General features: G+C 38.3%; 5 protein-coding genes across 9 annotated transcripts; 3 read left to right on the forward strand and 2 right to left on the reverse strand.

The window, feature by feature from the left end:
• Positions 1 to 482: 482 nt before the first annotated feature.
• On the reverse strand, positions 483 to 1,892 carry LOC119995390 (protein RETICULATA-RELATED 3, chloroplastic-like). Its single transcript, XM_038841869.1, has one exon. The coding sequence runs from the start codon at positions 1,729 to 1,731 to the stop codon at positions 685 to 687; it is 1,047 nt and encodes a 348-aa protein (XP_038697797.1). The 5' UTR covers positions 1,732 to 1,892; the 3' UTR covers positions 483 to 684.
• Positions 1,893 to 4,512: 2,620 nt separating this feature from the next.
• On the reverse strand, positions 4,513 to 6,352 carry LOC119990489 (protein PHYTOCHROME KINASE SUBSTRATE 4-like). Its single transcript, XM_038836434.1, has one exon. The coding sequence runs from the start codon at positions 6,307 to 6,309 to the stop codon at positions 4,783 to 4,785; it is 1,527 nt and encodes a 508-aa protein (XP_038692362.1). The 5' UTR covers positions 6,310 to 6,352; the 3' UTR covers positions 4,513 to 4,782.
• A 2,766-nt stretch (positions 6,353 to 9,118) lies between these two features.
• LOC119995434 (protein REVEILLE 8-like) lies at positions 9,119 to 13,840 on the forward strand. Of its 5 annotated transcripts, XM_038841943.1 has the most exons (10): positions 9,546 to 9,686; positions 10,034 to 10,098; positions 10,319 to 10,376; positions 10,464 to 10,587; positions 10,674 to 10,838; positions 10,951 to 11,076; positions 11,181 to 11,290; positions 12,139 to 12,198; positions 13,227 to 13,350; positions 13,495 to 13,840. In XM_038841943.1, exons 2-9 carry the CDS (start codon positions 10,094 to 10,096, stop codon positions 13,320 to 13,322), a joined length of 744 nt encoding a protein of 247 aa, XP_038697871.1. In that variant the 5' UTR covers positions 9,546 to 9,686; positions 10,034 to 10,093; the 3' UTR covers positions 13,323 to 13,350; positions 13,495 to 13,840. The 5 variants fall into 5 exon arrangements, 4 of the variants coding, with proteins under 4 accessions (XP_038697869.1, XP_038697867.1, XP_038697870.1 ...); XR_005467674.1 differs by lacking the exon at positions 10,034 to 10,098 and having other exon boundaries at positions 9,119 to 9,686; positions 13,205 to 13,350; XM_038841941.1 differs by lacking the exon at positions 10,034 to 10,098 and having other exon boundaries at positions 9,119 to 9,686; positions 10,674 to 10,823.
• Positions 13,841 to 14,279: 439 nt separating this feature from the next.
• On the forward strand, positions 14,280 to 16,928 carry LOC119994996 (60S ribosomal protein L4-like). The gene is made up of 2 exons (XM_038841349.1): positions 14,280 to 15,479; positions 16,475 to 16,928. The coding sequence occupies exons 1-2, from the start codon at positions 14,373 to 14,375 to the stop codon at positions 16,586 to 16,588; spliced, it is 1,221 nt and encodes a 406-aa protein (XP_038697277.1). The 5' UTR covers positions 14,280 to 14,372; the 3' UTR covers positions 16,589 to 16,928.
• A 1,461-nt stretch (positions 16,929 to 18,389) lies between these two features.
• On the forward strand, positions 18,390 to 20,820 carry LOC119989178 (L-ascorbate peroxidase 2, cytosolic). Its single transcript, XM_038834537.1, has 10 exons — positions 18,390 to 18,550; positions 18,683 to 18,818; positions 18,925 to 19,099; positions 19,190 to 19,255; positions 19,749 to 19,797; positions 19,882 to 19,964; positions 20,067 to 20,146; positions 20,222 to 20,324; positions 20,421 to 20,479; positions 20,577 to 20,820. The coding sequence occupies exons 2-10, from the start codon at positions 18,700 to 18,702 to the stop codon at positions 20,596 to 20,598; spliced, it is 756 nt and encodes a 251-aa protein (XP_038690465.1). The 5' UTR covers positions 18,390 to 18,550; positions 18,683 to 18,699; the 3' UTR covers positions 20,599 to 20,820.
• Positions 20,821 to 22,740: the final 1,920 nt, after the last annotated feature.

The raw sequence follows: 22,740 nt of genomic DNA on the forward strand, positions 1-22,740 counted from the left end.
GCTACGCGCTTGAGTCTAAGAGCAACTCCAACCCAATCAATAACACGTTACATAGGTCTAAGAACAACTCCAACATATTATCTATACGAAAGTGTAGAATTATAAACATAATATCATTATGTTCTTATCAAAACATATAAATTTACATTCCCTCGTATGAGTACCCAATTATATAAATATGAAAAAGAGATGGCAAGTTTGTATATTTAGGAGAGTAAAAATAAGTTAGTTAATTTAGGAACCATTCTTCACATACATTTGGAACCCATTTTACACCTCATTGTTGGGAGTTTGCTCTATCAGCTGTAAAATACATAAGCAAACAAGAGAGCAAAAACTATAAAGTGTTTTTTTTTCCCCTTTCAAAATTGCATCCTTTTTTTTTCTTCGGAAAATTTAATCCTGATGCAGATAATAAGGGTTAGAGTAATTTTATTTGCACACGAAGATTTGCTATTTTTACACCAACCATTTCCTCCATATAAGTTTAGGGATTTTTTACCATGACATTTTCAGAAAACCATCCGACATACATTATAATCAAAACCAAAACTTGTTATCCTAGATTTATCACTGTCATAAACAATGCTGCATAGCAAAATCACCCTCTATAGCAAAATCAACCAAATGACTTTTATTCGTACTAATTCACTAAAAGAGAGGAGGAAAACAAAAAAATCCCAACTAATTAGAGTCACTACCATTACCCACCAACTTCTCCTTCACCTCCTCAACAGTATCAGCCTCTGCCTTCCCTCCAATCTGCGACCCAGTCATCCTCGCTAACATCACAAACGAAACCCCACCAAGGACATTATTCAAACACCTTAAGATCACTACAGACACTTTGAAAACCAAAGGCGGCATTCCTTTCGCCAACACGAACTCGAACCCATTCAACGTTTGGTACCTAAAATTGCTGCTCAAACCCATGTGAAGTGCCCAAGTACCTGCATTCAGCAGCGTTGGCGGGGGCTTGTTTGGGGTCTCAAATTCCGGATCCATCTTCTTCCTCATCGCGATCAATCCGTTTGACAAGGCAGTACCTACCAGTCCTGCAGCGAATCCAACGGCGGCAAATAGTACACCCTTGTACACAAAAGTACCCAATCGGTTAAACAGAGTGAATGCTCCGGGTTCGAACATGTGGCTCGTCGGGCAATTAGCGAAAATCGAAGGTAGACCGGAAGATGCAGAGGCGCCAGCAGTTGGTGCTAAAATGTACATGAGAACGAAATTCAAAATTGAACCGACTACGAGGGTTGAGAAAACGAAATCCAATTCGTTGAGGCCGAAGTTCGGGCGAGAGGCCATATCTCCGAGCACACAAGCAGTCACGCCTACTAATTCCTCCATCAGGACCTTGAATGGGAACTGCGGGTCAGCTTGAACCCTAGATCTCCATCCATTCAAAAACAGGCCCAATGGTCCAAAAGTGTCTCTCTTATCGTCCGAACTTTCGTCTCCTCCTCCAGAGCTCCACCGATCGCCGCCTCCTGAACCCCCAGTTCCGCCGCCGGATCCTATCCCGATATCTCCATTACCAGATGAGGCGAAAAGTTTAAAACTTGAACGGCAATCGCGAGTCTTAGAGTATAGAGGAGGGAGATGGAGATTGTTAGGAGAAATCGCGAGATTTGGCGTAGTTTGAATTGGGGATTGGCGGTTTAAGGAGAAGCTAGTGCAATCGGAGATCGGAGAGTTGAGGAGACGAGTCATGGCGGCGGCCATGCTGCTATTGCCGGCTACCGAGAAGAGGCTGCTGGCTTCGAGAGTGCTAGTGTGGTCGGCGATCTACCTTGGTTAGGGTTTTCTGTGAAGAGTAAATTGGATGGATCTTGTGGTTGCAGACTTGCAGTGGACTAGCCGTATGACACTTGGGTTTGTAGCAAATGGTATATGCCTATAAGGACCACCCACCATCTCTGGCTCAGCTAAACAAAACATAAAACGGACCATGAGGTTCATGACCGCAACATGGGTTGAGCCCATGATTCCTGAGGCCCAACCATGATGTGACACGTGCTTAGCATAGCCTATTCGTGGGTCACAGCCCACGATCAGTACAAAGATGGAGCCCATAATCCTCAAGCCCAAGAGTGTCTACCGTCATTATTAAGTTGCATGTAAGTTTTTATTAGATGACGTGGTTTATTCCATATTAACCATATCCTATCCTATCCTATCCCCACTTGATTGTAGGAAATTTAATGGGCTTTTGGCAGTTTTTATATATTCCTTTGGTCATGAATAAATGGTCAATAGTAGTAGTATTTAATATTTATGTCCGGTGGAAATGTGGAGTATGAATATGTGTGTTGCTTGATATATGATGTGATGGATGGAAATACCATCATTTCCACAAATCTTTCAATGGTCATGAAGCCAAAGTTACCCTAAATATCAAAAAAGGACTGTCGGTCGGTTCGGTTTGAATACATGAATTTGGACATCCCATCCAATCCCCATAAATGCATGCATGCTTGCATAAATTTGTTATATATATACACATATATTCCATTTTTAACAAGATAATTGTGCCTCGTTGATGTTATTTTTCCATGTTTCTTCGTTTAACCCGAAGAAATCCAATGTAATACGGTATCATTTGGTTTTCAATGATATTCGGTGAAATACAATGTCATCCGGGGGTGTCCGACGACTATTGATTTTGTATTTGTGTTTTTCTTTTTTTTTTCTTTAGTCATTTTGATTGTAACCCATCTTTGTGATGGTTCGAGTACATACGATACTCATTCTCTCTTTTCTATTTTGAGTTAATATTTATATATTTCGGTCTCCATGACCTTTTCAGGAAAAAAAAAAGAAGAAGATAATTATGCAAATGGACATCATTTTTACAAATTTGACGAATTGCTGACATATATGTACTGACCAACTAAAAAAAAAAAAAAACCAGGCCTGTTATATATCATGACAAAAAGAGGAAGGGGAGTATCCTATCAACACGATATCAAAACCACAATTACTCTTTCAGTTTTCTTTCCTTTCCCAATCGATTTTTTTGGCTGGAAAATTAGGTTGCTTTCACAGTTTTATCGGTATGCTAGCTTTTAATTATTTTGTTTAAACCAACTAACGAATTAAATGTCCTCTGCACATGTTTTTGTTTTCTCTATTTTGTGTGGTCTCTATTTCTTCGGATTTTTTTTCGTTTTCTATTTTTCAAGCAGTTTTCAATTCATTTTTTATTTTCCATGTATTTTAAAAGAGACAATCAAAAATATTTTTTGGAGTTATTTTAATTTTAAAAAATAAAAAACCGAAAATATATGAAAAACAAGTATACCAAGAGGAGCATAACATTAACTTTTCCTATAAATTTGAACTATTTAAAGTTCTCAATGCAACTTTGCATCACACTTCCCTTTAATTTGCTTACAATCGTTGACATTGCTATTAAATATAATTGTTTTAATCTCAAATATACAAATCTTTGAAGATTGGGACGGTGTCTTTCAATTATTACGATTAGCTTTAGATGATTTGTTTATGCTGGATTTGGAAATCTAAAGTACTAATAAAGCTTGATTAGAAAGTTGACATTACAAATGTATTCACTAACCCACTTGCTTCACCTTTTATGGTTTTGATGTGTTTTAATGATCGAATGCCCTAATCAATAATTTAAAATTGTTTGAATTTCAGTGTAATTGTCCACCATAAATAAATCAAATTTAGAAAAATAGCAATCTAATTAGTAAATAGCAATCTCAATTAGCAGTTTCTTGCTAGAGACAAAAATGATATATATAGTTTGACTTAATGGTGATACTACCCTGTGGAGTAGCTTGGGTGATAGTGCAAATCTTTAATGTGGGTCAGGAGCACGTATTTGGGTTAAATTCCGTGATTATGATTATATTTACGATTGAAATGACATGAAATCACGATATACATTGGAAGTGTGTTATGCAAATGTTATATATAAAATTAGTTTTTCAATATATAAATATAATTAAAATCAAGTTAAGTCTTCTCAAAAAAATTTATAATCAAGTAAAGTATCATGATATATATGTTTAAAGAGTCCAAATACATTTAATATACAAATCACATAATTTTTTTTTATTTTTTAATTAAAATTCATTATTAAACATCGCCACCTAATATGATCCCATGACATATAACTTATAAAATTTTGAGTTTTTAAATATCAAATTTTATCGCATAAAGGTGTAAAATAATGGTATACAATACAAATTCTTTTTCACCATTGATTTAGTGAAGTGACAAGTTTCACCATTGATACAAACGAGAGGTGATTAGGTTGACAATCGACTGGATTAGGCATATGTGTGTCAAAATTTCGATTCTAATAACAAACATATTTCTCAACGCATTGTCATTGATTTAGTGAAATAACAATTACATAAAATTAAAAATAATTCCATTATAATTCTTTTTCCTCTAAATATAATAATATTAAAAAAATGATTTCACCATTGTTTTATTTAAATGATAAGTGGAGACTATTACTTTGATTAGAAATTAATCTCAACAAGAAATCTATACATAATAATAATAATTAATGAGTCGAACCAAATGCATTGGTGTGGGGAGCTACACGTCTTGTCGAAACCGGAGGCAGTGAAACTGTAAAAGCATAACAAGAAGACACAAAATACCAGATCACACAATTTTCGAAAATCAAGAACACCACAAAGAGAGAGGAGAAGAGAAGAGGAGAGGAGAAGAGAAAAGAAAAGAAAAGAAAAGATAGCATCAGCTTAGAGAAGAAGTGTATATGGCGGCCATCGTCTATGTTGCGAAAGGAATAGACGGGCGAGAGCTTGCGAGGGGTGGCTTATTCACTCTGTGTGCCCTACTACTCACAGTCACATGCCTTTCTGTTCCACTTGGTCCTACCCTTTGTCCTTCATTGGGCCCACACTTCACTGGGTGGGGCCCTACATTCACTGCTTTCTCACAACGGCAGCTCAACAACCCACCCGCCTTTTTCTTCCCTCCGCCACCGCTGTTTCGTTCCCGCCACGTCATCTCCTCCGCCTCCGATGCGGTGACTGAGAAATTTGTTACGCTTGCTTTGTCAAACCCTTCAGCTGTCGTCACGCTCCAATCAATACTAACCTCGCTCGGCTCGTAACACTCTGTTGGGGCCAGCGACGGTGTCATTGGCTCGTCCAGACTTCGGTGGAGCTGCAAAAATCTTGATCGTAAATTGAATGTTGAAGCGTCTTCGAGTGAGTCTCGACGGGTGCAAGTTGGGTACGACGTCGTTTGAGTGGAGAAGCTCTCGATTTCGAACAAATCGGAGCTCGCATCGCTGGCCATGTCGTCGTCTGTTGGGACCATTCTGGATTTGGGGCTTGTCGGGAACGTGAAACTCCTGCGTGTAATTATCCCAGACACGGTAGTCGAGACCAGTTCGTCCTTCGGCCTGAAAACTTCCAAGGATTCCCGGGGTGGGTCCTGATCGAGCGGTGGAGTATCCGAACCATTCAATACCAATTTCTGGTGGCTCAGTATGGGGAAGGTGAACCCAGAACCACCATCATTGAAGGCCCGTCCCGACGGCAATATACGCTCGTGTTTGGTCAAGTTTGAAGCGAAGTGATTCTCGGCGGATATTCGTCGAACACTTGGGATGTCTTCCCTTCTTGGCGCCCCCAAAATTCGCAAAGCAGAGTTTTCAATCGGACTGTCTGTTCTGGGTTTGGAAGTACAAGTTTCTTTTAGTCGTGGTATCGTGATTTTGGGTTCTGATGGATTAATATGTTCCTCCACCTGAACAGATTTCTTTCCGGAACAAGGACACTTTCGCCGGAAAATCCATTTCGCAGAGGACCCTGTCTTCTTATCAGTACTTGGAGGATTTCGAATTGACACAGCAATGGCACCAGGAGGATTCGATAACAGACCAGTCTGACTGTTCCAACTAGCCTCGGAAGAAGCCGTCGGTGTTGCATTGAAAGACCTGACTCTGTAATTTCTATATCCATCCACAGAAGAAGGGGCAGAGGAAAGTCTGGGCACCTCTGGTGAGCGTTTTAGATTGACACCATTAATTGGAGAAACTTTCTTGGTGGGTTTTGGGTCATTGACATTGTTTTCGTTGAAGTACTCCTGGGCATCAAAAATGCTTATCTCTGAATCATCAACAGCTTGGTTTGGTTCCTCTGTTTGGAGATAAGAGGAGAAAGATGCATCTCTGATGTTGGTTTTCTGTGGGAAGGTAATGTAAGGAAGAAATCCTGGTTCCATTGGAGCCAAGATTGGTTTCCTGCCATTAAGGGTTTTCGTTACCACTGTTGTTGATCTTTCCATGAACTTCTTTGAATAAAAATTAAATGGAAAAAACTTGACAAGGAAACAGACGCATATATGTCTCTAGTCAGTACCGCACTGAAATATTATGGTGTGCTGGTATTTGTAGGGGTACACACATTGTCCCAACATCTACCAATCATGAAGCTGTGAAACCATAATACTACTTAGGCCTTAAGAAAATACATAGTTTAGTTCTTTGTACTTGGCTTTTATGGTAAGGATGTTATTTTAGCTAAAACAAATATATTTTGAAACTGAACAAATGACTGAGATTTAAGTTGATTTAGGAGATTTAGGTTTTAATATTTAAGCTTAAGGGTTTAGGATTTTATGAATAACTTGAATAATAGCATAGTAGTGAATCTCTAGCGCCAAATAATATGGTCTTGAAAAGTTTGGAGTAGATTCGTACTAAGAGAAATATCATTGTGGCACGTATTTAGGGTTTGGCTAAACTTATCATGTTATTGTCAAGTCAGATACCTATGTGCGTGCGGGCCTGACGGCGCATGTTAAGACTCATATTGTATATTCAAATGACAAACTTGTAATAAGTCGTTTTCGGTTGTCAAAATATTTTTATAAATTTAGAATTTTAGGGTTGTTTTTGTTTTTTTTGAAAGTTTAGCAGCTTATAGTTTGTAAATTACACGTATGAGACAAGCATATGATAATTTAAGGGGGAAAAAAATCTCTCATGACTGTTTTATTATTTGGACATCCTTGTCTTGTTCAAACTTTTTCTCCGGGACATGTCTCACTCTGCAATATTATTGAGTAATGTAAAGTAGGTTAGAGGCTCCCTACCCATTCAAAACCTCAAAGTACAGTAAAAAGCAAAAACAAAATGCAGTTTGAGAACATAAACTTTGCTTTCATATGGTGTCCCATTCCATGACCAGACCTAAGCAATATACGTAAAAGAAATAAAAGAGAAATCCTTGATTCCCATAAGCAATAAACTTTGAAATATCGCTGAGAAATATGTTTTGCAATTGAGTCTAACCTTGAGAACACATATGCTTAACTCAATCGATTGTCAAACCGAGTCACCTCTTGTAGATAATTGCTCGTTACTTATAGAACATAAACAGGAGGATTGAGTGTGTCTTAATCAGCATAAAATCTTTGGACACCCTTATAAGAAGAAAAAAAAATGAAGAATATCAAATAATGATCAAAGATTTTCTATGCTCACCAAATACTTCCTTAGATTCAATTGCAATTTGGTTTAAGACAAATATTTTTTTTCCAACAACCAAATCAAGGGAATCATGATCGAGAAGATAATGATTTGATATCACATCATTGAAATATAATTGATCACAAAATTATTATTCTAGGCCCCCTCCTCTCTTTGGTTCAATCTCATACATGTATGTTCCTGATGATGAGGCAAGTTTCCACAAGTGGCAATCTACATTATCACAATATATAGCAATGTGAATTATATTTGTTAACTCAGAGCCTTGGAGCCTTGGAGGGGTCCCTCCTTTCCCTACACAAATAAAAAAGAAGTGGGTGTGGTTCTTCCACGAACTGAGTGATTGATGTTGAAGCCGGGGTTGTAGCTAGGGTGTACGTCTTTAGAACCTTCGAACCTGACATATGAAGTGCTGGCTTTCAGTGTTGGATCTGGGACATACTTGTTCGTGTTTTCGTTTAGATAGATCATAGATGGGCTGGACATTTTGTCCTTAAAGAACCACCTGAACCTTCCTGTCTTCTTCTACCAAAATCCATGCATAAGAAATCTGTAGTAGCCTGTCATATGCACTAATAACATTTCGTTCGCTTTGAGCCAAAGCATTTGTTAGTAATTTGAAAGTTTGATCTATTATACATCTTTATCTCATAACAATGTGGGACGAGAGAGACTTAGTTAGCCTCATTACCACTTGATAATTCGTCAAGCATCACCAAACTTGACATTGTGACCTCGCTCATTCGAGTCGGGTGTCACAAAATATGAGTGGTCATCGCTTTTATCTTCTTTCTTTTTTTTTTCATTATCTACTTGTTCCGGCGTACATAACAAATTTTGATTCTTGAATTTCCTTACTTTTTTTTCTCATGCTCTCTCTGCTAAGATGTATTAAATTATTAATGTAATATTAGGATGTAATTAATTATGATAAAAATAGAGCCTAAATGGGCCAGCTATCGTGGACTATTATTATACCAACACACAATATATTCGAAAAAGAAAACGTTAATGGGCTACTCAGTTTAATGTCTCAACTAGAACTAGTACACCAATGCAAAAAATACACGGCCTTAGTGAGCCCGAGATGCATGACCCAGGTGGGCCTGGGCAAGTGGGCATAAGTGGGCCAAGGAGGGTGCGGCCCAGATTAATGTGACGCACGATTTGACTTGCAGTTGTCTCCACGTCGATGTTTGACTGCCCACCCCAGTGCCCACGGTCGGCACTCGGCAGGTTGGCTTCTCTGGCCTACCTCCTCGTCACCAGTGATGGATCATCCTGCCACGTGTCATCCTTCACTGACACTGACAAGTTAGGAAACACAGCGCGCACAGTTTAGGTTGCCAACTTGCCATGAATCGCGCTCATTATCTGCCCCAAAAGAAAAAGGATTTAATCGCAGCCGTTGGATCCTGTAGTCTTTTGAACCCCACGCCACAAGTCTGAAATCCACAAAAGAGGCACGCACACACAGCTGACAAGATATCGTTGGTCCTCAGATTTGTGGACTGAAACGACTCGCACGTATTGCTGGTGGACCCCGCATTCCCTTTTGGTATAAACGCGGAACAATTAATCGGCGGCTCTGTCAGTTTACAATTTGTTGACCTAGTCCGTGTATCTAGTAGAGAAGACTGAAGAGAGACGATTTGGAGAGCACTAGTTCATGTTTGTTGCTCTGGGTTTGGGTTTGGACTAGTTTGATCTAAATTGCTTTGTGACCATACATTTGTAACAATTTCACATGCATTTGTTGAATGACTGAAAAGGACTTGGAGCGGATCAAATTTGGCAAAAAGGAAACTGGGCGTAGTAGAGCCACCAATTTGATATGCATAGGGTCCCAAACAACGCACCACACAAACACCAAACACAATTTAGCTGCTGCTATTCACATCTTTTCACTGTCACTTGCAAAGTTTTCGTACTAGAATTCTGGAATTGCGATTTGTATGGGTTTGATCGTGGATCCAGAGATAAATAGATAGATAGGTATGAACGTGAACGCGTCGTCGTCGTCGTCATCCGCAGCAGCCAACCAGAATCCTTCTCAATCGACGGGCTCTGATGCGTCGGGGAAGAAGGTCCGGAAACCCTACACAATAACTAAATCACGCGAGAGCTGGACCGAGGAGGAGCACGACAAGTTCCTTGAAGCTCTTCAACTGTATGCTCCCTCTATTTGCTAATATAAAGAGAACTTCTCAATGATTTAGCTGCAGTGTTTAGATTTTTCATTCAATATTTCATATGGGATTGCATATTTTATTACGATTTTGAAGATATTCAGTTTTTTTTTTTTTTTAAAATTTTTTTTATGGATATTCAGTTTTTTTTTTTTGCTATGTTGTGAGGATGTAGATGGATTTTAAAGTCACTGATGACCTGTTTTTTCTCCTTAGGAGTAATAAATGTGATATAGTTGATGAACTGATGGGTGATTATGCTAGTAATTCAATAGTTTAAACATTACTTGTGGCTTACCTTTGGTTAAATTGGATGTTGTAATTGTAGGGATATCCTCTTGTAGTCACGTTCAGCTGATTGTAACTTCTGCTAGTTATTATTGTATCTATGTCGTAAGTACTTTGTCATTGATCGGTATCAATTTGAGCTGCTTGTACACTTCCTGTGATAATGTGACGCGGTTCCTTTGTTGTGAAATTTTTGTTGACCGTCCCATTTTGTGTAATGACTGGAATTGAACGCTACACTATTTCCTCCTTTTGTTCAAACATTTTTTTTTAAAGTTCTCGAGTTCTGAATTGTGCTCCCCCCGAGTTCTTTTTTTGTCTTCAGATTTGATCGTGACTGGAAAAAAATTGAAGATTTTGTGGGTTCAAAGACAGTAATCCAGGTTTGAAAACTGATTTTGCTCTGTCCAATTTGTTTATTGTTCCTGTTGTCTTTGTATGTGCCAACTAATGAAGGTTTGCATTTCCAGATTCGGAGTCATGCACAGAAGTACTTCCTGAAGGTCCAAAAGAATGGGACACTTGCACATGTTCCTCCTCCTCGCCCTAAACGGAAAGCTGCTCATCCATACCCACAGAAGGCATCTAAAAATGGTCTGTTTACCCGAATGACGACAACCTTCTTTTTGAACTGTTTAAAATGCGACTTTGACATCCCGACATCACTTTTTTTACTGCAGTTCTAATGCCATTGCAATCATCTATGGCTTATCCTTCTTCAATGAATACGCTTGTACCCGGGTACAGAACATGGGATGATGCCTCTTTGCTGATAAACTCTCCAAGTAGCAAAGCCATGACATCCCAAGACGAATTTGCCAACCTTAATGGTGCAGAAGGCTTGCGTATGTCTTATTCAGTTCTATTTCCTTGTTATAATATTTGCATACTAGATTACTAGTCTTGCTGAGGGGAACTTTCCATCACTTATTGCCGCATATAACATTACTTATTCAGCTGATGTTGGATCAATGGGGGTTGCAAGGATTAATAATGGTAATGTTGGTGGCATTGCAACCTCAGCCAGAACATTTCCTGGTTCTAAGATACCTAAGCAAGGGAAACAAGCTCCAATGCTTCATGGTAATAATCTGGAACACAATTGATATACCTCCTATTTTGATATTCTTACATTTGGTGGAAAAGGTGGGCTTTTTTTTCCCTTCATTTTTACTTCTGTTTTACAGGTATACCGGACTTTGCTGAAGTGTATAGCTTCATTGGAAGTGTATTTGATCCAGACACGGAAGGCCATGTGCAAAAGCTCAAGGAAATGGATCCCATAAATTTTGAAACTGTGAGTTAAATTGAATTTATTTTGCTTAATGCCTTAAATCAGTTAATTGTTTAACACATTGCAAAGGTTTTTTATCCCTTGCAATCTCATACAGAAAGTATATGTTGGTTATTGTATATTGGTTGCTAGCCTTAAAATTTGCTCAAGGCAGAGACTACAAAGCAGTGCTTTATATTTCTTCTAACAAGTAAATAAGCGTTTTATACTTGCAGTGGAGCCGTAGAAACTCGAAAGAATGTCATGTTTTGTTGTGGCCTCATATTTTGTAGCGAATGTATTTAAAAATTATATATATTTCCTTGTTTCTTTTGATTGTAGTAGGCCTTGGATATTTGCTTACAATTTTCTTACTGACTTGGTTTTATTACAGAAGCTAAGTAATTTTATTGAGATGTGGGATAACCATACAATTCTTCTGCATGAATAATAGATTTGAATGGGGGAGTATGAAATTGCTTGAATGGGGCAATATGGAATTGCCTGAGCCATCTGCAAACAGAACTTACATGTTACCTCCAGTATCCTCTAGCTTTATATAAGTGGCCCTCTAGCATGTTAACTGGTAATAAAGTGACTTGCCAATTCAGTATAATTTTTTTTTTCTTTAAAGTTGGCTGAGTTAGCTGTTGCCTACATGGTTCCCCCTGAAGTAACAGTCTCCTGCTTCATCCTTGGGATAAGATACTGACAAAAATGATTTATTTTTAAATATCATTTTCTTTCAATGATATATTTCTTCTTATAATCATTTGTGTTTGTAAGAGCAATGTATATGTGCACTTTACATTTGACATAGTTCTGTCTAGAAAAGGAACCATGTTAACTCTTTCATTCGCTGCCATCTGCAGGTTTTGTTATTGATGAGGAACCTCACTGTTAACTTGTGTAGTCCTGATCTTGAGCCGACTGTAAGCACTTGAATTTACCGGCACTTGAATTTTCTATAAATTAATAGTTTTTACTATGCTATGCGTTAAATTATCCTGCTCCTCTTCCTAACCCCAATTAAATGAAGCAAAATAATTTCCTTTTTCCCCCTCCTTTGCTTGTTTGTTAATTCTCATTTCCCCTGAAGGTTGTATGCTTTCTTGCAAATTGCAATTATGGAATTTCTATGATACCATAAAGAAATGTTAACATGGATTCTTAGTTTTTCCAAGGTTAAGTTTGTTTAGTGTTGATTATATACTTACGTATCCCCAACTTCGAAGAGTTAAAAAAATAAGACCAAGGTATCATGCTGTAAAAATGACCAAACAGTGTCATAAGTCATAACATCACCCTGTCAATGTAGTTAGCTTGCAAGACTAATTACTTTCATTAGTTTACTCTTATGAGGAGCTCACACTACAGCAGCTGTTATGAACAAACACCTCAGGTATTTTTAAGTCAATAATAGGGCAATGGCGAAGTCTTGATGTCAAGTTAACTACAAAGAGTGGGTCTATATGTTGGAATATTTTATGATTATTCGTCGGGTCATAGGTTTTCCTTAGGTAAAATCATATTCAGGAATCAGGAGTTCCCATTCAACAATTAACATTCAATTTTTTTTTTTAAAAGAAAAAACACAAAAGAAATATTGTTATTGATAGACTTGAAGGAGAAAATTACTCATCTGACCTGTTTGAACATGCTTCCAACTTTATTTCAAATGCTTTCACTGTAAATAAGAATGGAACATCTTGGAGGATTGTTTAAACATTATGAATAAATGTGGAAATCAGAAGTGCAATACACCAAGCATTGCTGCATTTTGATGTATGTCTTCTTGAAATTGAAGAGGAAGGAAAATTGAATGAGAAATAAGAATTGCACTGTTTGATACTTGAAAACTAGCTTTATAATCTTCTGACTTTCCTATTCTTGAAAACGTTTATGTTCCTTTAAGAGATTGCCCTGTAACTTTGCTAGTTGGTCTCCTTGGTTGGCTCAGAGGAAGGTCCTGTCTTCGTATGATGTCAATACCAAAACCGTGGGAGCTGGTGTAGATACTGTTGCAAAGAACCAATCCAATGATTTACCATGTTGAACTTTTGCTACTCACAGTCTGTCGACCAGTGCGTGTTTTATCTTGTTCCTATACTACACGTTTATTTTTGATATTTTAAGTTTCAAATATACTTAATACAATGTCCTCCCAATAATTCTGTGAGATCTAACTTCACTTTCATCATCAATAATGCTTTGTAGTTCTTACGCAGGATGCTTAGATGTATGTTGGGGGCGGATTATGGAGCCAAAACCATGGGAGAGTGTCAATGATGTTGAATGGGAGCAAATTGTCCGGTGATTCTGGGGAGGTCTGGAGCTTGATTACCAGAGAAGACAGTAGGAATTCCATTATACTGATTTTGCTTTCACCCTACAGTGTGTATATGATATGTAGTAAGGTATTCTGGATGGCTGTCCGCTGTTGTTGTGAAGATAATGCCATCTTAAGTTTTGGGGTGTGTGTTACTGTTACCTGAATCAATGTAACTAGAATAATCTCAAATGATGAAATAACAAATGCTTTTCACATCCTGGAAAGTACATGCTCCTTGGACAGGACAATTTGTGAAGAAAGCAACAAGAGGTAAGAGTACTGATTACATACAAAAATTGAGATCTTGTTACTTACACCAGCTTCTGCTTGAGGAGAAACTTCCTTGTGTTTTCTGTTTAGCTAAAGAATCTTCATATTATTTTTGTGTACATTGTCTTTCTTGTGATTGTATGATAAAAATAACACCATTTATTACTCCACGAATCCATCATCCAACACAAGATGACCTGAACCAGCAATTTCGAAGCAAGTAGTTGTCGCCTGTCGAGTCTTCAGAATACTTTGGGCCCATAAAGTAAAAGGCCTAGCATGTTAAAGCCCACAAAAGAAGAAGAGCCCAGGTAGAGGTAGTTGGGAATTGGGTGGGCCGTATGGCCACTTAGTTTTAGTTATAAATCGTCCGTGCAAAAACCCTAGTTCGCTCTTTATAATTAAAAAACAAACCCTAGTTCTCTATATAAAAAAAACCCCAGAGTTCTCCACTCAGGCAGTCTAACTTCCCGCATTTCCCAATCCCTCATCCCCTACATTCCAATGGCCGCCGCCGCTGCGCGACCCCTCGTAACGGTGCAGTACCTTGAGGGAGACATGGCTACCGATTCTGCGGCCACTGTAGCCCTCCCCGATGTTATGAAGTCGACGATTCGACCCGATATCGTCAACTTCGTCCACTCAAATATCTCGAAGAATAAGAGGCAGCCCTATGCTGTCTCCAAGCGTGCCGGCCACCAAACCTCCGCTGAGTCATGGGGAACAGGTAGAGCTGTCTCACGTATTCCTCGTGTTTCTGGGGGCGGTACCCACAGAGCTGGACAGGGTGCCTTTGGTAACATGTGTAGAGGTGGTCGCATGTTCGCCCCAACCAAGATCTGGCGCAAATGGCATCGCAAGATCAATGTCAACCAGAAGCGCTATGCAGTTGTTTCGGCTATAGCTGCTTCTGCCGTTCCTGCTCTCGTCATGGCACGTGGCCACCGGATCGAACAAGTTCCAGAGATGCCCCTCGTTATCAGCGATTCTGCTGAGACGGTGGAGAAAACTTCCGCTGCTATCAAGGTTCTCAAGCAGATCGGGGCCTATGCAGATGCGGAGAAAGCCAAGGACAGCCATGCCATTCGTCCAGGTAAGGGAAAGATGAGGAATCGCCGCTACATCTCGCGGAAGGGCCCTCTGATTGTCTATGGTACTGAAGGATCTAAACTTGCGAAGGCATTCAGAAACATCCCTGGAGTTGAGGTCTTGAACGTAGAGAGGCTCAACCTGCTTAAGCTTGCTCCTGGTGGTCACCTTGGCAGGTTCGTGATATGGACCAAGTCTGCTTTTGAGAAGCTGGACTCCATCTATGGTTCCTTTGAACAGTCATCTGAGAAGAAGAAGGGGTATGTGTTACCTCGTTCCAAGATGGTGAACGCTGACTTGGCCAGAATTATCAACTCCGACGAGGTACAGTCAGTGGTGAAGCCCATCAAGAAGGAGGCGAAGAGGGCTACACTCAAGAAGAATCCACTGAAGAATTTGAATATCATGCTTAAGCTTAACCCCTATGCGAAGACAGCAAAGAGGATGGCACTTCTAGCTGAGGCTGAGCGTGTCAAGGCAAAGAAGGAAAAGCTGGAAAAGAAGAGGAATCCAATTTCGAAGGTATACCTATTACTTTTTTTATCATGTGTTTTTGCGAATTCATTTTATGTTCAGTTAAATTTCTTTTACCTTGTATATATGTATAATTTGAATTTGTGGAATAGGAATTACATTCTCTTGGCTGGTGATTTTGTTATTTGGTTATTGGTGATTAGAAGATTCAGTATTTTAGTTGGTTATAGATAATCACAGAGAGAGTTTGATTTGTTCTCCTCAGCCCATGTCAACGTAAATCTTAATTTTTCGTAATGTTCTACTATGTGAATTTGATAGTGCCGGTGCACTTGTTTTGTTATCATCCCAAGATGTTTGATGGTTCTTGTTGTATATTTTTAAATGTCTCATTGCCCATTTAGCTATTTGCTATTTTACTTTTTTGAAATGTTAGCTTAATTTGAAATGTGAATCGAAATGTGAATGCTGGTACCATTTTATGATGCATTCGTTTGCGTTAGATAAGTCTGTTTAAGTTGTCTTCATAATTGGGGTTTAGTTTGTGATAGTCAACTTTTCTCTCCCCACTTTGTTTTGAGTTGCTTTTGAGTTTTTTTGTAGAACTGGCTGATGTGAGTTTTTGTTTTGTTCACATTTTCAAAATTTTTTCTACTTGTTTTGTATGATTTCTGTATATTTATTTAATTGTGCATATAGTCATGTGATTTTGAGCTGTTTTGGAGTTCTATACATTTTGAACAGATTATTCTCTTGACTTTTTAAACAAATTTATACTTACAGCACCTGTTAAGCTTGATAAATTCGGTAAATTGTATCTCAAATATTGGTATCATTTGTTTGTACGCTCACTGGGCAACTAAAATAATAAGGCGTTTGTTTTGTATGTTCACTTGGCAACTGAAATGTTAAAGGCAAGCTTAAAAATTGAAATCCCTTATCAACAGATGGTAGATCATAGCATGATTTAATTTGTTATGTATACTGTGCCATCAAAGCTTTTTAGTTGACCTTTTGTTCTCTTTACCCTGTAAACCTTGCAGGAGGAGGCAGCTGCAATCAGGTCAGCGGGCAAGGCATGGTTCCAGACCATGATCTCAGACAGCGATTATACAGAGTTCGACAACTTCTCAAAGTGGCTTGGGGTCTCCCAGTAAACAAGTTCCTGCTTTTGAAAGTTACTTAGAGCCTATGTCATTATTCCCGTATGCCATAAGGTTGACTTATTTTTTATGTTGTTATTTTCTGCAACATAGATGAGACTTGCTTGGCAGACTGGGAGTTCATTTACGGATGTTGTTTAAACTTTAAACATGGTTTTCTTTTTTCCTTTCAATTTTGTGCCTTATATCTCTTATGGATGACTTTTTTTTAAAGGTTAGTTAATTTTAATTAGTTGGGTTTAGTCCCTTGTGGTACTGCACTTTACTCTGTAGACTCCATAACGATGGTGGTTTTGCAATGGTTTGTTTCGATATGTATGTGGCCTTTTGGAAACTTGGCAACTTTGTTTCTTATTTTACGGAGAACAGATGCATGCCTTGTGTAATAATTTGGAATTGCTGGTGTGGTAATGTGGTAGATGATGCATTTACCTATGATAAACTTTATTTGCACCCTTTTTTTTATTAATGACATCCCGATCTAAATAAATCTCATTTAACAATATTGAGTATGTTTTTTTTTGTGTTCTCTGAAAAGTCACACTGTACACTCTAATGCATAAGAACATAAGAAAGAACATAAGAAAAGAGAAGTCTATTAAACATTTCATCGAACACCTTGCTTGCAATTCAGATTTGAACTAAATTGGTCTAAATTCTTCATTGCCTTAGCCACACAATCATGAACCCAGCTAATGAAGATCAGAAACAAGATGACATCAATATGGATGGAAGCCAGATGAGAAGATGGAAGTCGGATGATGTAGTGCACGCTCATATACACTAACCAAGTCTAGCTCACTACCTCGTGACCGTGTATGTCACACCCATATCCCAGTAACCATTTTTAAGAAAAAAAATCATCTCACCTTTCACACATCACTCACCTCTCCAACCATGTTCAGTTGATCCATTAAACCCAATAAGTACCTACGTCACTCGGCCACTCCAATCATAAAACTTGTTTAGTCAGAGTTGGTTGCTGGATTCTTTGGAAATTGATGAGGAGTGAGTCTCTATCTTCAGGTTAGGGGAGAAGGAGGAGGGAAGAGGTGGTTGTTGTGGCCGTCGAAGGTTGAGGTGAGTCTCCGTCTTCAACTTGGTGACGAAGAAGGAGAGGAGAAGAATTTGGGTTGAAAATGATAGGGTTTCGTCTTCAGTTTGTTGACAGAAGGAGAGGAGAATAATTTGGGTTGAGAAGGACAGGGTCGGTGGGGTGTTGAGAGAGTAGAGTTTTTGCAACATTATTGGAGGTGTACTTAGTAAAGTGCGAGATGCAAATAAGCTTCATCTTACAGATTTGTATTCCTTTGTCATTCATGTTAAAGTTTTATAAGTCTTCTCCCAAGTCGTAAGGGTAGTTTTCTTGCTTGGTTAGTGAAATTAGTGGACTTCTTAAGGACCAAAATACATCTTTATGGGCCTAACATGTCGCCTACTCATCATATCTTAGTTGGTGAAATAGAAGATATAAAAATATTAAAATGATTTTCCAATTACAGATTTCCAGAAGTTGCTGGACAAAACCCAAACATGCATGAACCATGACTTGCCAAGTCACACACTCACACTTGAAATTATTTAAAAAGCAAGAGTGGGAATTATCATGCCATCCTCAATACTCCCCCCAATCAGTCCCAATGCCCTAGACAGTTTTCTTACTCCTCTCCACACGTGTCAATACATGATTGGCAGTTATTTTCCAGATTCTCAAACTCACCGTCTAAATACACGTCGTCAGTTAGCAACAGAAGATCTCGACCATAGAAAACCCGGCCTTAGGACCCCACTATCCCGAATCATCCTATTAATCTCAACGGTCTACAACTAGAGCGAGAAACTTCTTAGTGAACACCATCGGCCATTGCCTATATCTTGGAGGAATCGGCATCGCATTGCATCCAAGTCGTGACATTACAGCCATCGCATTTCGCATCTTTCACTACTGATCAAAAGGTTAGTTCATGTATCTATTACTGTTAGTGTTGATTAATAAGAAAGTGTTAAGAGAGATTGAATTGTACTCGAGCGGGAAGCAATCGAGTAATTGAACGGATTTGTTGTCTTTTGGTTAATTTGTTGAAGCAGAAGATCATATCGTTGAGATGGGCAAGAGCTACCCGACTGTAATCGAGGAGTACCAGAAAGCAGTGGAGAAATGCAAGAGAAAGCTCAGAGGACTCATCGCGGAAAAAAACTGTGCTCCTCTAATTCTCCGTTTAGCGTAAGCATCCTCTCGATCGATCGATCGATCGTTCTAGATATGTATAGAATCGCTTTTGTGTATTTAATTTAGATGTCTATACTCTATATGTTTGTGTGTGTTGCAGGTGGCATTCAGCAGGTACGTATGATGTGAACACCAAGACAGGGGGGCCGTTTGGAACAATCAGGCATCCAGATGAGCTCCGTCACGAGGCGAATAATGGTCTTGATATTGCTGTGAGGCTTTTGGAGCCGATCAAGGAGCAGTTCCCGATCTTGTCTTATGCGGACTTCTATCAGGTGATACTTCTTTCTGTTTTCATTTTTGTTTCGTCTGTTCATATGTATTGACTTTGTGCTGTATTTGTGTATGTGTTTGTGTTATTGAAGTTGGCTGGAATTGTTGCGGTTGAGATCACTGGAGGGCCTGAGATTCCTTTCCACCCCGGAAGACAGGTCAGTGATTGCATCCTGTTTTTGTTACTTCTCTCATGAATATTCCATTTATTACATGATATTAAAGCGAATACTCATAAAAAGACATCTACCCGCATCTACGCGTGTCTAATTGTTGGGTCTCGCATTATTGAACCCATAAGCGCATGTTAAGACTTGTATCCCAAATGAGTTGGGTGTAAGTCAGGTTTGTAAGTAAAAAATTCAATCCTTCTCAATCAAGAGGGCTTGCACGGACAATATCTTTTCGAGTTGTTTGGGTGTAGACAATGCATTTTTGAGTTGTTTGGATTGGATTTATGCGATATTTTGATGAGAATCCTATTTATAACACTCACCGATGAAAAAAACCTACCTGGTGTGATTGCCTATTTTAGCTGAATTTTGGTTTCGTTAATGAATCCATCATGGGTTTAAATAGCTACCTAATTGGGTTTCAAATTGTGATTATAATTTGAGGTAAATTGTTGAAATTGTGCTTTTTTTTTTGAAGGACAAATCTGATCCACCACCAGAAGGCCGCTTGCCTGATGCCACCAAAGGTAAGCTAGTTTGTCTAATTACGTTCAATCTATCTCAAGTGCCCCTCTCTGCATCAATTTGATTCTTCAATCTTAAATTTTCAGGTTCTGACCATCTGAGGGATGTTTTTGGGCACATGGGTCTCAGCGACAAAGACATTGTTGCCTTATCCGGTGGTCACACTCTGGTCTGTTTAGACGACTTCTTAATTGTCACTTGATAAGATGTAAAGAAACAAAATCAAGTTGAGTAGTGTTTTTTTTTCTCTAATTTGTGATTAAACTAACAGGGTAGGTGTCATAAGGAGCGTTCTGGATTTGAGGGAGCTTGGACCATCAACCCTCTCATCTTTGACAACTCTTACTTCAAGTAAGACTCATGATTTAGTATTTGATCCCCATTTGCCTGACCAGAATTGATGTAAATCTGGTTGTTTTGGAACAGGGAATTGCTTAGTGGAGAAAAGGAAGGTCTCATTCAGTTGCCATCTGATAAGGCCCTTCTAGAGGATCCAGTCTTCCGTCCTCTAGTAGAAAAATATGCTGCTGTTAGTATCCAAATCATCTAATTCCTCATTTTACTTCTTAATCATGATAATCTTTTCTGCTCATTTACTCTTCTGGGTGTGTTGAATTTGCTTCAGGATGAGGATACTTTCTTTGCTGATTATGCTGATGCTCATCTGAAGCTATCTGAGCTCGGGTGAGTGAGAGAACATCATTTTGTGTTGTCTGCTAATCTTGAACTCGTTTTTTTCCCCCCTTCTAACTAGCTATTGACTTAAACTCACATGTCGCAGATTTGCGGATGCTGATCAGTAATTTGATCAGATCAAGAAGGACGCTCATGTTTATAGTATATTTGGTTAGTGATATGAATATGAGAGTTCCATCTGTGTCAAGTGATGACTATATATATTTACCTTGTATTCCTGGGGTCATTGTAATAGAAACTCTACTGTGTTTGTTATGCAGATACTGGAATCCATTTTGGAACAATGTATATATCCATTTTGGAATAAAAATCACTCTGTCTTTGTCTCATCATCTGTACCAAACAAAAACTAATATTGCAGTTGCAGGTGATATAAGCTAAGTGGAGCATGGTTATGGATTGGAATGCTCTCTTCTTCCTTTTTGGAGCATGGTTAGCTAGCTAGGTCCCTTCTTTACAATTTGGCCCAACAAAATTGAGCCATTAAAATGGCATCATGGTATTTGTACACATCCATTCTCATGTTGGGCCAAGCCCATTAATTACGCACCATCTTGGTCAATGCCGAATGAACTCAATGAAGGCAACAAATGTAGGGTAAACTTTAGTCATACCCCTAAGTTTACTAAAAACACCCCAATTTAATTTAATCATCCCTTAAAAAAATCAGTTGATGGGGTGTCTTTAGTAAATGTAGGGGTGTGACTAAAGTTTACCCAAATGTAGTTTTCTCTCTCTATATATGGTTTGGGCCATCTATGGGGCCGCTTTGCAATTTAACTTGGGCCCAAGACTTTACTGATTGTAGCCCACTAGCCCGTTACATGGATTAACATCAAAAGCACACGTCAAAAGAAGGTTTGAGACTTTGAGTGATCAAGCAAGTCAGCTCACAACTTGACATCATGAGTTATAGCAATTGATTAACACAGTTAACAGTCTGTGTCATCCACATGTGTCGGGCAGAAATGGTCCATTTGCCTTGCCTTCTTCCTTCATCATGCATCGCTTACTGGTCCATAGGAACATGTCGCTGTTAACTCTGTACTACCTAAAATAAAAATCAACCAGAAGAAGCTGACGGAATTCTAAGGAGTTGCTTCACTTGGCAATAAGATGGTGACACAACTTGAGACCAAGTCCACTATTTTTCTTCCTGTTTTTTAGTGTACTGAAACAATAATACAACCAAACTACTCTGTCTTCTTGTAGTACCTTCAAATGCTTAAACACTAGGAAAAGCTTTCCATTGCAATAAAAAAAATAAACAAAATACATAGCTGCTGTTTGGCTGTTGCATTTGATTCCACTCCTAAAGTCCAACAACAATATTGGTAAAGTAAAAGTAGTAGCATTAGAGATTTCAAAACAGGTATAAAGAAGTCTCTTTATTTATTAAAGTTGGGGGGGCAAAGCTACCTTTGACAAAAGATAAGCCTTAAGTAAGTAATCATCTCATAAAAGATTTTTAAAAACAATGGGCTTTCCTTTCTTTGTTTGCCAGTCAAGACCATCAACTTGGATGGAACATTCCTTTTTCACTTACGTATGCAAGGTGTAGTAATCACAATGTTCAATCAATACGTATGTCATGTGAAAATTTTCTATATGCGCAGACCTAATCACTCGAGTTTAGATCCATATCAGATGTCCAAATGATAAACTTGTATGATATCATTATCGATTATAAAAATAAAAAAGAAAAGGAAAGAAAGAAGGGAATGAGCTTTAAAGAGATTTTTGCTATTCTCCCATAGGAAGAATAATTTGATTTGGCAAATGGAAAAATCACCCTTATTTATCATATGTCGTTGGATTAAATTGATTTGTGTTGTTGGATTGCAAAGCCTATAAACAAAAACAAAAACATGGTACTTACAAAATAATTTATAGAAAATATTTACCAAAAAATTTATTTGTATCAAATTAATAAGTTTGAGAGAAATTGTTAAAGTCAAACGGATTTGTGAAATTATGAGAAAGGGGTATAAATGTCATTTTATACTTTTCAATATATTCCAACAAACATTAATGCTCATTCTCCCATCCAACCAAACATACAAAATACTTGGTCCTTATTGGTTTAATGAATTAAACAATGATAAAAAAAAGAAGACCCAAGTATTTTTCTTATATCAAATTTCATAAATAGTATGCGGTTTAATTTATAGTTTTTTTGATGGAGTGAAAGCTAGTCTTATTCCATGAACGACAAAAGTTGGTGAAATTTCACTTATGTCAATTAGTTT

This window comes from Tripterygium wilfordii, chromosome 3 (genome assembly GCF_013401445.1).
Source record: "Tripterygium wilfordii isolate XIE 37 chromosome 3, ASM1340144v1, whole genome shotgun sequence".
Lineage (NCBI taxonomy): Eukaryota > Viridiplantae > Streptophyta > Magnoliopsida > Celastrales > Celastraceae > Tripterygium > Tripterygium wilfordii.

Coding starts and splice junctions, on each gene's coding strand:
- LOC119995390 (XM_038841869.1), bottom strand. CDS start 1,731: ATGGCCGCCGCCATGACTCGTCTCCTCAACTCTCCGATCTCCGATTGC.
- LOC119990489 (XM_038836434.1), bottom strand. CDS start 6,309: ATGGAAAGATCAACAACAGTGGTAACGAAAACCCTTAATGGCAGGAAA.
- LOC119995434 (XM_038841939.1), top strand. CDS start 9,514: ATGAACGTGAACGCGTCGTCGTCGTCGTCATCCGCAGCAGCCAACCAG. Junction 10,839..10,950: donor TAATGGTGCAGAAGGCTTGC/GTATGTCTTATT, acceptor TTACTTATTCAG/CTGATGTTGGATCAATGGGG. Junction 11,077..11,180: donor ACAAGCTCCAATGCTTCATG/GTAATAATCTGG, acceptor TCTGTTTTACAG/GTATACCGGACTTTGCTGAA.
- LOC119994996 (XM_038841349.1), top strand. CDS start 14,373: ATGGCCGCCGCCGCTGCGCGACCCCTCGTAACGGTGCAGTACCTTGAG. Junction 15,480..16,474: donor AGAGGAATCCAATTTCGAAG/GTATACCTATTA, acceptor TAAACCTTGCAG/GAGGAGGCAGCTGCAATCAG.
- LOC119989178 (XM_038834537.1), top strand. CDS start 18,700: ATGGGCAAGAGCTACCCGACTGTAATCGAGGAGTACCAGAAAGCAGTG. Junction 18,819..18,924: donor CCTCTAATTCTCCGTTTAGC/GTAAGCATCCTC, acceptor TGTGTGTTGCAG/GTGGCATTCAGCAGGTACGT. Junction 20,147..20,221: donor TTTGACAACTCTTACTTCAA/GTAAGACTCATG, acceptor GTTTTGGAACAG/GGAATTGCTTAGTGGAGAAA.